Below are 13,578 nucleotides of genomic sequence, written 5' to 3' on the forward strand. Positions count from 1 at the left end.
GTAATTTTTGATTTTATGAACAAAGTCATGAGAATAAATTGTTCGAATTTCTGAATCCCGTGGATAACCATACAGAGAATTCTTGAATTTTGAAAAAAGTGGTCTCAAAAATTTTAAAAATGTGCTCACTTTTTGTTTTTTCATCCAAAATGGCTAGCTAACGAATTTGACCTTTAGTTTAGGACACTAAACAAGTGTACCAAAGGCCAATCTCAGAGATTTTTTTTCTAAAGTTATCGTGTTCACAGGCATACAGACATACATACGTACAGACAGACATACATACATACAGACATACAGACACACAGACATACATACATACAAACATACAGACATACAGATATACAGACAGAAAAATTCATAAAAAACTGCTTTTCGGATTCAGGGGCTCTCAAAACGTGGACACTTGACAAAAACTGGGGGGGGGGGTCAAATTGTACATAAATCTAATACCTTCTCTGATGAGAATATAAAAAAGACCAGAATACAGTACTCAAAAGGTCGATTTTATGAAGAATGAAAATTTTTTGTTTTAAGGGTATTTTTCATGTACTCGTGGTGGTGTGTAGGGGTGTCAAATCCATGTGTCTAATACATGAAATTTCTTTTTGGATAATTCTCTACAGGCTCCCATACTTTCCCGTCACATTTTTTCAAACCCTAAAAAATTATTCCAAAAACTCAAAAAAGTAATTTTTCCCCATGCATTTTACATGGGAAACTTCAAGTCGAATCCAGCACCTGTTAAAATGAAAAAATAAAAAATTATGGAATTTATTTTTTCGGATTTGGAAAAAATGGGGGGGGGATTGTTGCCCTCTAAAACAAAAAAGCGTTTTTGAGCCACCCTATTACACAACTGCGGCATCTCTATCTAGCGGTTTGTCTCCCGAGCTGCAATTCTCACATTGAAATTGACATGTTTGCGGCATCTATCACCACACCCCTGTGACTTACCACAGAAATAATATGAGGTCACAACCGTACCCCTTTTCCAAGGTCTCGTGGGGGTCAGACGGGCACCCTTGTGACTGGCCAAATAAATAAAAAATGTGAATTTCACTGCGATAAGTCACACGCGGGAGAGAAGCCGCTAGGTAGAGATGGCGCAGTTGAGAGATGGCGCAGTTGAGAGATGCCGCAGGTGTGACTTGCCGCAGATAGATTTGCCGCATGTGGCAATAGATGGACCTAAAAAAGCATCCAGAGGTGAAAGAGAGTGAAAGACGAACTCTAAGCTGTACATTATATACCCAATTTTGTGACTGATACAACATCTTTGCAAGAGATTTAAAACAGCGTATTAAATTGATAACTTCTATTTCTCATCAGGCGCTTTACTTAGTCCGTAGTTGATAATGAGAAATCAAGTTCATCAAATAAAAATAGGTTTTAAAAACAAAATAATAACGTAAAAATATTTATCAGCTTATGAGATATTACAATTTACTTACAAAAATTCTAATGGTAATATCTCGACAAGGATTAATCGCAAGAATATTTTATTTTACACTCTTATCAGAGAAGATATTAGATTTGTGTAAAACTTGACCCTCCCAAGTTTTGGTCAAATGTCCACATTTTGAGACCCCCTGAATCCGAAAAACAGGTTTTCATGTTTGCCTGTCTGTTTGTCTCTCCGTGTGCACATTTAAACAAATATGAGGCCACTTTTTAATATTCAAAAATTCCTTTGACGTCTGTTTATAGTATTCAAAAAGACCAACAATTTATCCTAAAAACTTTTTTCAAATAAAAAATTACCAGGGTTATAGCATTTACAAAATTCCGAAAAACACACGAAAATAAACATTTTAAGCCAAACAACGCACGATATGAAAAAAAGTCAAGACAAGAAGAATGTTGCTTTTTGAAAACCCTAGAAGATTATCGAAACAACCTTTTGAATTTCCTTAAAAAATCAAAAATTCAATGAAAAAATTAAGAAAAATGCTGCTCTTCAAAAAAGGCTACAAATTTGTCATCAATAATTTTTTGACAGGATGCCTAGTTTTTTTTTAATTGTGAAAAATGACATAAAAAATTTAAAAATCTAAATTTTGGTAAAACTAATCAGGTTGTAATAAACTGTTTAAAAATATTATTTATTAAAAGGATGCCGCTTTTTTTAATTATAAAGATAAAACAATAAATATAGTTTTGTAGAATAGCAATGCATATTAAGAATGGCATTAACACACATTTCTTCAAATAAGAGATGTTTTAGTATAGCTGAGAATAAACATTAGTGCAAAATAAGGAACGAATACTAAAGTAATTATGAAAAATAAAATTGGTTGATCATTTTGCAATATCTGAATAAGTAATCTCAGGCCGAGGTACATATATTAAATAAATATACATTTGATATATTAGTGTTGAACATAATGTAGAAAAGTCCACATTTTGGAAAAAATCGAGTGCGATGGACGAGATATTTGATGATAATGTGTTCGTTAAAGCCGAAAGAGCTTTAAGTAAGGAGAATTCACAATCACCAAATTACGGTTGTCGATGCTTTAAACTTTGATTTTAAAAGATCTGTGCAGAAATTTGGGGGAAATACAAAGATCGAGCGCGTAGCATAAGGTAAATACATGATAGAGTGCGAAGCGGGAGTTCCAACAGTCGCGCGCTACTCGCGCGACGGGAGTGTACCCGTTCCGCGTGCAGATTTTTTAAATATAAATTAAGTCAATTATTAGGAATATAATGAATCGACGATTGCCGCTGCGTACACCACTGACCAGTGCGGTGGGTAGAGTTTCGTAAGCTCGCATGTGCGAGATGATTCAAATTTCCTTGTCGCACTACAAACTTTTCAAACTATTGATCGACTTCATGAGCCGAACAGAAATATTATTTTGGGATTTAAAATTGGTATCGCTGTAAATTATTTGAGTCTTTAAATTGATTACATCTGATTGGCAACTCGAAATTTATATTTAATTATCAGTGTTTGCCATCAGTACCCTAATAGCACAGAACGTTGCTCAAGCCCACCTGAAACCTTCCAAAGATGACTGACCGTTTTAACAAGTACATCCTCAGCAAGACAAGAAATTTAATTGTGTAAAAAATTAGGGATAACACAGCGTTGCATCAGCGCTACGTTCTCCAATTTGATGAATCTCTGTTGCGCTGCATCGATTGAATTGAAGATGAAACCCCTAAAATCAGACTTTCCCGAAAATGGTGTATTTTTGTCATCTGGAGCATGGGTTTGCTATCGTCAGAACTTTGCGAAATATACCTTGGGCTTTTAGAACTTTATTATATATTTCTGAATCCTTGATGCATATACGTTTTAAGTTTCACACAATTCTAGGAAGAGGTTACTATACTTATAGTGAGCTACATCAGCGAAAAGGGTTGTATAATAAATAAGTAAATTACAAAAGATTTCTATCCACACACTAATATTAGCGTCAAGCCTTAAACGTGCAGGTTTAAATGTTTAGATATAATAGCGTATAGATTTAACCTTGTAGAGTTTAATATGCAGAGTTTTTTCGTGTATGGTTTAACGTGTAGACATTAATGTGCCCAATTTAATTTTTAGGCCTCTTTATCAGAAAAATGTATATATTGACAGTATATAACGTGTGGAAGTAAATGTGCAGAGTTTAACGGGAAGAGTGCATTTGTTTATATTTTAATATTCGAGCTATTCAATTTTCGAGGCTAGTGTGTAGAGTTGAATGTCCAGGGTTTTTCGTATACACTTTAATGTGTCATACCAGTCATACCATTTGTAGATCCGATATGTGTAGTATCGACGGGGCCCCCTTTTTATGCAAAAGTAATGAAGAAAAAGTTACATTTCACAACGGTAATGATAATTGGTAAATTCTTAACTTGATGTAACGGTTATTAAGTCCTTTTAAAAAGTAACTAATTCATAAAAGGTAATAGCTTAACTAAAAGTTGAGTTCCATTGAAAATTTGGTTTTCAATCGAATCAAAAATGCATGCGAAGGTTGTGCCATCTATAGAAACTTGAGTAAAACATGTTAAGCAAGAAGGATGCAATTGATTTTTTTTAATCGCACACAAATCTCTTATATTTAGGTATTACAGATTACAAAACTTCGTTGAAAATAAAATCTACAGAGTCAAAAATTGCAATGAAGAGCATGTGCCAAGATTTTCACGTTTCGAATTATGTTGCACCATTTTTGCCATAAACTAATAATTCAAACAGCCTTTCTATACCAGATAGACATTTACAAATGAGCCAAGACTGTCTGGTATACAAAAGCTCTTTGAGTTATTACGTTGCAAATATAGAATTGCACCATACAATTGATCACGTAGATATTGCGAAATGTGGAAAATGAAATAATAATAATAGTATATTTAAACATAATAAATTGAAACTGAGAAATAAGCGTATAAATCTTGCCAAATCTACTTTGAAAATATATATACTGAAATAATAACAGTACATAAAAGATATTTATATTTTTCTCCATTCAGGTACCAAATGGTGGCTATTTTTGGTAAAATTGTTCAAGCAAAATTATATTGAGGAACAATAGTTCATTTTCATAATTCATACTGCAATTCTAAACATGATTCAAGTCGTGTAAAAAGATTAATATTGATGAAAAACTAGCTCACAAGTAAAAAAGTTTCTTTTTTGTTTTATATTTTTGAAGAAGTGCATTAATTTTAATGAATTGTTAGGAAATTTGTAAGGTTTATCTCATCAAATTGTAAAACCTTCTCTGACCTATTTCGAGTAATGCTAGACGTAACATTTTTTAAATGTTTCTTTAGACTTTTTAACTTAACTGAATTCACGCAATTACCTTAATTGGAAAAGGAAGAAATGAATGAAATTCCACTGAATTAGGGAATTCAACTAAATTTCAAAAATGGCCTGATTAGTAGAAAAATCAAAAAAATTGAGGGAGACTTAGGTCTACTAATTTTAAAGTGAGGGATACTAAAGAATTAATGAAACGTTAATTCATGAAAAAATGCATAATAACCGAATTAAAGTGAATTCACGTGAATTAAACTGAATTGCAGATTTAATTTCACTGAATTCATTAGGAATGCAAATAGATTAAAGTTAATTGTTGGAAATTTTAAATTAACGAATAAGCAGTAAATTAATTAAATTAAATTAACGTGAATTCATGTGAATTCAAGTAAATTTAGAAGTAAAAAAGAAAACCTAAAATTGTTAAATATTAAATTCTTTCTGATCTTAAATAGACCAAAAATTTGTCTGAATTTATGAAGGTCCTGAATTTCAGAATTTTACCATACTTTTTCTTATATTCAGATAAACTTTCCTTGAATCCGTAATTTGAAAGAAAATAAATTTTAAGGTGTAACAATTTTAATTATTTTAATAATTGAAACCAGAACCTTCAGTTTCTAGGGCTTAATTCTCGCTGTGGTTGTTTTACAAATGCAAACAAAATGACTTTCAGGATCATGTTTATCCAACAAAGAAATATCATAGCAAGCACGGCTAAGGTTTGCAATACAAAATTTAATCTTTGGATTAAATAAAAAAGAAAAAGTTGCTTTCGAGATGTGTACTTTCTGAATGTACGTAAAAAAGGTTTGAACTAAAAATAGTAGCCTAATTTTGACTAAATCTTCCCAAAAATGTTGTATAATAATTTCACAGGGTTTGAAAATCGGATCTAGGTAGGGATTAGAAAATGAATTTTAAATCTGTCACGAAAATAAGTAAGAATAACAAATGTTTGGTACAAAAGAAATTATTCTGAAAAAATCGTGAGACTGAAACGTACTGTGATAGACGATTTTTTGCTGAAAGGCTCTTAAAAAGAAGAAAATGGCATCTATGTATTTATTCCATGAACGATCATTATTTCAAGCATTTCGAGGCTAAGGGGGGGGGGGGATATTGTTGCGCTAAAATATCACGTTAAAATTGTAACTAAAATTTTACTATTATGTTTTTACTATATTAAAAAATAAAACATACAAGAAATACTTTAAACAGAATGTCTACATGATGTTTAAAGAATTTTTTATATAATATGCTTATTTTCAGAAAGATGTTGATAAGATCTGTACTGATACCACACATTAACTTCCCCTTGAGAATGCCATAACTGATGATTACTAAAACTTGTCCCTTGACTTGTTCACTTGAAATGAACGATCCCACAGGAGAGAAATAGATAATGAAAGAAAGAGATAAAAAAGAAAGAGATATTGATAGAGGAAAGATAAATAAACTGAGTCAGAGCCCGATATAGAAGAGAATGAACATACGGAAAAGAGAAAAAGCAAGAGAGAAACAATACGAAAAACAGATAAATGGAGAGAATGAAGAGAGAAATAGCAAGATACAGAGGAGCTGAAAGTAAAGTGAGAGAGAGATAGAATCAAGAGTGAGATACGAGAACCCCCGAAAGATGGAAATTCAGGAAGGGGAAGGTTGAAACAGGAGGCAGGGAGAAACATAGAGCAGAAGCGAATGGAGGGGTGGGAGAGTAATCCAGAGAGAGGGTTGAAGTTGGAGAGAAGGGTCGGTCGTTCGTAGGGCGGCCGGCCGGCCAGTCGTGTTTCCGCGGCGACATAGGTCGCTCACATTCGCGATGTAATGTTGAGGAACGTGGTTTTCTTATCACGAAAACTTTTCTTAAAACTCAACATCACTCTCCTTCTGCATTAATGTCCTCCCGAGTCGATAAATACATCAGAAAACTAGGCCACCCCTTACTGGAAAAATCGAGTCATCTCTTATAACATATCCCGAAATATTCCTCGCACTCACGTCAGGGAAATTTAAATAAAAAGAGAATCTGTCAACCGAGAGAGTAGCAATGATCGATTCGATAGGGGTGAAATTCCACATCAAGGGAAAAAGTTAAGATAAAGAGTTAAAGATGTTTTTTCAGGGGGAAATTGAAATTTGTGGTGATAAAGATTTTTAGTGATACGGGAGATAAAGTGATTTAGAATTGGACGGTACTAATTCAAAGAAATCGAACAGAATTGGATATTGGAAAGGATTAGGAGATATCTAATTGGGAGAGACTTAATAGGATTTGATTTTACAGGTACAAAAGTGATAAATTCAATAGATAGTAGATCTAGAATACAGATTCAAAAAACAGATTTAAGCGGGAGAAATTCCACAGACTTGATGAAACAATTTTCCCGCCAGATAAATTCCAGGACAGATGTGGACGAGAGAAATTTAAAGGGGATAAATCCTCGAGGGACGAATTCGGAACGGAATCCGAAAGGACCGGTTGATGTTTGATGTGTCAGCGAAGTGGTCAGATGAGATAAAAACAGTGTTGATGGGATGAAGGTGATCAATTCTGATCCTGAGTCGATAGGCTTGAGTGTCGTTGAAAGTAAAAGCTTGGAACCACGAGGATGTCTCTTTCGGCGTGCCGAGGGATCTATTGATTTGTTTTTGTTGTGCGAGACCCACTGACCGAAGTGAATGTGTGTCAGAATCTCGGGAGGGCGCCTGAAACGCGTCACGGAAAGCGTGCCGTTTTCGGCGGGACTCGTTAGGGAAAAGCAGAACGACATAGACGGAGTGGAGGATTAACCACGGCTTTCCCGGGAGGGAATATCGATTTCCTTTTAGGGAACAAACAACGGTGATGGAAACGCAATCCGCGAAAGCCTCCCGCCAAGTTGACGTGTTTCCCTGGGACGGGGAAAATCAGCTGACACGTTACGTACTGATTGTTCAGATACTGAATCTTGGGTTGATTTGGTTCTTCCAATGTCGTCTCCAAATCTATCCAATTTGTCCAATGTATCTGACTTAGCTCGGGTTAGGGAGCTTAACATTGGTCCTCTGGGATCAATTGTCACTCAAAGCACCCGGCAGCTCTTTGTTGAGCCTCTCGAGAGACAACACGCGTTGTCTGGTAATGAACGAGGCGAAATTAGTAAACTAACAAGGGAGCCGGTACAAAATGAGCAATGACGAGGGGTTGAGGTACGGGAAATGGGGCATGAATTAGAACTCATTTGGTAAAGTGTTGCGCCTAGAGGGTTCCAAGAGGTTCAAGGGGTCGACGGGAGCTAAGAGGAAAAACGGCTGCTGACGAGGGGATGGGGAAGGGTGTACAAGTCTCGAGTGCTAGTCTGTTACTATAGCGATCGCAATCTCGCTGCTAAGAAACTCTTCACTTCTTTCTCACCATAGCCAATTGCTCTATAATTGATTTGTGAACAGTAATGCTTGTCAGGTGTAAACTTTAAATAGAATTCCCTCTCACTCAGCCACTCTCAATTATCTTTCACGCTTCTCATTCTGTTTATGCGCCTCAATACCCGCACGTGCTTTTGTAGATTCTAAAATTTCAACGGATCTAATGGGAGGAAAGAGGTCTATTTATAACTTGATATCGCAGTCAAAGACCTTCATGACCACTATTTCGGAGAAAATATTATTTCTATATTTCCGGCACTTAATCGGTTAATTTTATGGCAACTTCCGGCCTGAGATTACCGGAAAGGCTACTCCAACTGGGAGAGGGACCTGATATTTACATGAAACGTAGACCATGGCAGGGCTGAGATTTGGCAGTCAAATTATTAATTCAATATAGAAAGGATATGGCCTTGGGCGAAGAAATGTCGATCTGAGAAAGAGATAGTTATATAAACGTCAAGACAAATCTTGGCAGACGAATAATCGACCGAATGCGTTTATTCATCGATTACCTCTGTAAACCTTCGACGATAAAATAGAAGTTTGTTACAAAGGTAATAATTCCTTAAGGGAATCATATGATTTCCTCTCATGACCTCGGTTGAGTCTCAATCGATAAACACACTAGTTGGAAAGCATCGCTTTACTGAAAATATTAGCTCGAGGGAAACAATCTGATACGCCTGAAATTCATCAGGAATCAACGCGTCCATCGGGAGGGTGGAGAGCCCCGAGCTTCGGCAGCGAAACGGCTCGAGACCCTTGAAACTTGAGATTCGATTCCGATTCATTAAAAATCGCCCATTAGTAAGGACTCCTCGTTGATACAAACCAGAGAGCTTTCTTCTCCCTTTCATTTCCTCCATCATGAGGATCAAATATCCCGAGAGATTCTTTCGCCATCGTGTTTCTAAGAGATGAAAACTCTGAGCTTTGGGGATGGGAATCCAGCCAGAATAAAGCAACCCTCCAGCCGAAATTGAGTCAATCCATCTATAACTTTGAAGACGTAGTGGCACTAGTAGGAGCTTTCGTTAAAATGCACGTTTCAGTCTTCATCGTCACCAATCTGTTTTTAATGTTCAGAGTAGTCGACGTGACCCCGTCACCAAAAGTGCCTAGCGAGAGGGAGGCTATCTTGATCCCGGGTGACGTCGTCCTGGGAGGTTTATTTCCGGTGCATGAGAAGGGAGGTTCCGCTTGTGGCCCGAAGATATACCACCGTGGAGTTCAGCGTTTGGAGGCAATGCTTTTTGCCATTGATCAAATCAACAAGGAAAAGAGGATTCTGAAAGATATACAGATTGGAGTGCATATCCTGGACACCTGTAGTAGAGACACCTACGCCTTGAATCAGAGCCTTCACTTTGTGCGTGCCTCCTTGTCCAATCTGGACTTAAATGTCCTTGAGTGTGTGGATAAGTCCCAACCAAAATTGAAGAAGACAGTTAATTCCGGGACGATTTTCGGAGTAGTTGGGGGATCTTACAGCTCCGTTACCTTACAGGTGGCGAATCTATTAAGGCTGTTCCACATCCCTCAAATATCCCCGGCCTCTACGGCCTCTGCTCTGAGCGATAAGACTAGGTTTGATTACTTTGCGAGAACTGTACCCCCAGACACTTTTCAGTCTATAGCTCTAGTGGATGTTGTCAAGAGTGCTAATTGGTCCTATGTGTCGACGGTCTACTCCGAGGGGTCGTATGGAGAATATGGAATCGAGGTTTTTACAAAGGAGGCAACGGAGAGGCATGTGTGTATTGCTGCAGCTGAAAAAGTTCCGAGCACTGCTGATGATCATATCTTTGATGGGATTATTCAAAAGCTTAGCAAAAAGCCTAATGCAAGGGCAGTAGTATTATTTACTAGAGCTGAAGACGCAAGAAAGATTTTGGAAGCTGCTAAGAGGTCCAATTTAACGCAGCCTTTCCAGTGGATTGCGAGTGATGGTTGGGGCAGGCAAATGAAATTGGTGGAGGGTTTAGAAGAGGAGGCTGAGGGTGCTATCACTGTAGAGCTCCAGTCTAAGAATATTCCTGAGTTTGATGAATATATGGCAACTCTTACGCCGGAGAATAATAAAAGGAATCCCTGGTTTGGCGAGTATTGGGAGGAGGTTTTCGGATGTGTTCTGAAGAAGAATTTTGGCAAGCTAGCGAATAAGAGTGTTCATCAGTGTTCACCTGATTTGAGGCTGACAGAAGAGATGGGGTTTGTTCAGGAGTCGAAGGTACAGTTCGTTTGGGATGCGGTTTACGCGTTCGCGTTAGCGCTGCATAATCTGCAGCAGGACATCTGCAGAAGAAGCGAGGGTTTGTGCAATAATATGATAGCTTACGACAAGGGAGAGTTCTACAAGAAGTATCTGCTAAACGTCTCCTTCATAGGTGAGTTGATTTTGTTTAAAATTATTTTATTTCTTATTTAATGTAATATTGGGTGATCATTATATTATGTTGGTAGATTAAGGATAATTAATCTAATTAATTCCTTAGAAAAATGACAGCCTTCCTAATCTGTACTCACTGATAACCCTATTGTTTCCTTTTCCTTATAACTTATTCTAATCTCGTAATCTTTTCCTTTGATCTCCTTTTGAAATATCTTGACCTGACATTTACTTTATTGAATCCTTCGATGATCTTCTAATTTCTATTTTAGTCTGATGTATTCAGTGATCCCTGAAAATTTTAATCACTAGATTCCCCCTTTAACGAGCCACAAGTTAATCGTGATTAAAACGCTGATCAAAAAATAATCATGATTAGCTAATCATGAATTTAATCACAGCTGGTGGAATCGACCCTAAGATTTTCAATTTTATTATTCAGGGCTGCCAAACAGTCGCTTAAGACATCTTAAATCACTTTTTGTCAATTTATTTTGTAGTAGTCACATTTTTAAAAGGAAAAGGTCACATTTTTCTATCTCATTTTAGATTATATCTAAAGAGAAAGAAAATCTGAGTCATTTCTGCTTGGAATCTATATAGAAATCTGTAGTCTGGAAATACAATTCAATATTTAAATTAAAATTATTCTAATTTATGATTTTCTGGTTTTCCAGTCCCTATTATAAGGCATTATACTAACTCTAATGGTATAAATTTGATCTGCAATAAAATGACCTAATAATGTAACAATCTGTTCTTTCTTTATACAAATACAGATTCTTGCGAATTTTCGTAGCACTTATATACAGTTGTAAAAAAAACTATATATTTTCTTAATTACTATTTTTTATAAATTTGATTTTTAAAATCACGGTGGCGTTTTAATAAAAGAAAACAAGTTCCGGTCATTTTCCGGTTTCTTCCCGACTCGAGAACGTTTTTCATTGTCAATACAATAAAAAAAATTCGAAAGATACAAATTTTTTTATTTGAAGTAATAAAAACTGAGCTGCAAATTATTTTAAGCAATCTTAAGCTGGAAACATTAAAAATTGAGCGATGACATTTTTCTAAAATGAACACTTATTAAATTAGAAGTTATATTATTTTTATTTCAAATTGTTTAAAACCCCTTAAAAAGTTTCAAAATTTTGAAAAATCCACATCGAATTTTACATTAATTTCTTATCTTTTCAGAACTTTGAAATATTTCTTCAACTTACTCGAATTTCTTCTAGGAATAATAGGTGTTTAATATTTATTTACACATAAGAAATCAACAATTTTACTTATAAATATTCTAATAGTACAAATACTTCTAAATATTAAGCAACTGACCTTTCTCTTGATTAAAAAATTTCAAATTTTAGACTGAAATAATAACTGAAATTTAATTAATTTAAATATAATAATTAACTTATAGTAATTAATGAGTAATGATAAATTAATAAATAAGACATTCTTAAATGTTTATTCTTGATTCCAAATCATTTTGTAAAATAAATGTTATTATTATTCACTTGTAAACTGAATGATATCATAACTGAAACATATAACAATTCAACTAATTATTTTTAAAAACGGTTAAAATCAAACTTGAACAAATTTTTTTTTAATTTGTAAAATCCCCGTCAGAAAATGCAAAAGGTACAGGGTAATGCCACATTAATTATTATTATTATTAATTATTATATTAAAATCTAAAAAAGTAATTTTATTGTGAAATAGTGATGAAAATTGTGTTTTAACAACAAAAACATAACTATTTTATTGCACTTTCATAGCCTTATTAAAAACGTTGTGTTTAGTTTTTTAAATTAAAACTAAGCACGTAATTGACTTTTTGGTCAGTCTTTTCATCGTCGTACGCATTTTTTCAACTTTTTATGCTGAAATATGAAAATTCTAGTTTCTAATTTCGATTTGTTCACTTGTTCGCTTTGTTCACTTTTGCGGATGAATAACTTGTAGAGAGAAAAATACAAAAATACAGGATTTACAGTATACGCAAAGCAAGTCTTCATTGTATATCTCTGAAAAATTTTGTGTTGGTTCAGAGCCTTTTTCTACTACAATATCACTTTTCAAAATAATCAATAATGTTAATATTTTGATGTTCAGTTATATAAAGTACTGACTAAGTTGAAATTGGCTAACTACTTAAAAATTTTATTTTCAGAGGGATGAAATAAGGAACCGATTCACGAATACTGTAAATCTTGGATTTTCCCCATTTTTTCCAACGAGTTATTCATTCATAAAAATGAACGAAATCTCCATTGTCGTATTTAAAAACAAAAATGTTCGCATTTTAGAATAAAAAGTAAAAAAAAAGGATTACAAGTCTGAAAAACTGACATAAATGAAGCTTACAAGACAAGTTTTAATTTTAAAAATCAAAAGCAAAGTTTTTAATAAGGCTTATGGAAATGCTAAAAAATGAAATTACTTTTGCAGTTTCAAGACTGTTGAATACTTCTTCGTTGATAAATTATATTTTGCTTCGTAGAATTTTAGATTTTCTCTATTCTATAATGCATAAAAATTTGATATTTTTCGGTACCTTTGGATTTCGTAAATTAAATTCCTAAATGAGAAATAAAATCATGCATAACATTTCTGTGATAAATAAGTTTTGAAAACGTTATATACACATGTAGTAAGTCAGAGAAATCAAATAGTAGTCACTTTTAGCCATTTTTTGTGTAAAAAATGAGTAATTCTTCAGCTTTAAATATTCATTTTTTTACTTTTTTAAATACATTAGATTGTGGTAACCCAGGAAATCATCGTGAACGATCTAATTTCTAAGATTCAAATTAGTATAACATACTTAATATTAAACTTTATCAATTTAAAATTATTTAATACTGAGGCCGTCATTACTGAATTATATATGATTTTCAGAAACATAAATTTGAAACAAAATGTTTATTTACGTATGCATATTTTATTTTAAAATCTTGAATTTTAATCGCTTTTAATTAAAACTATATATTTTGAA

The 13,578-nt window shown here is 34.3% G+C and overlaps 1 protein-coding gene across 1 annotated transcript in view; it reads left to right on the forward strand.

Annotated features, from left to right (window-relative positions):
* Positions 1-8,966: 8,966 nt before the first annotated feature.
* LOC117175258 (metabotropic glutamate receptor) overlaps positions 8,967-13,578 on the forward strand; it is a 57,636-nt gene continuing 53,024 nt past the window's right edge. The window contains exon 1 of the mRNA XM_033364953.1: positions 8,967-10,569. Within this exon, the coding sequence (XP_033220844.1) occupies positions 9,222-10,569 (1,348 nt within the window). The 5' untranslated portion in view covers positions 8,967-9,221. The remainder of the gene's footprint in view (positions 10,570-13,578) is intronic.

The sequence above is a fragment of the Belonocnema kinseyi genome, chromosome 6 (assembly GCF_010883055.1).
Source record: "Belonocnema kinseyi isolate 2016_QV_RU_SX_M_011 chromosome 6, B_treatae_v1, whole genome shotgun sequence".
Taxonomy (NCBI): domain Eukaryota; kingdom Metazoa; phylum Arthropoda; class Insecta; order Hymenoptera; family Cynipidae; genus Belonocnema; species Belonocnema kinseyi.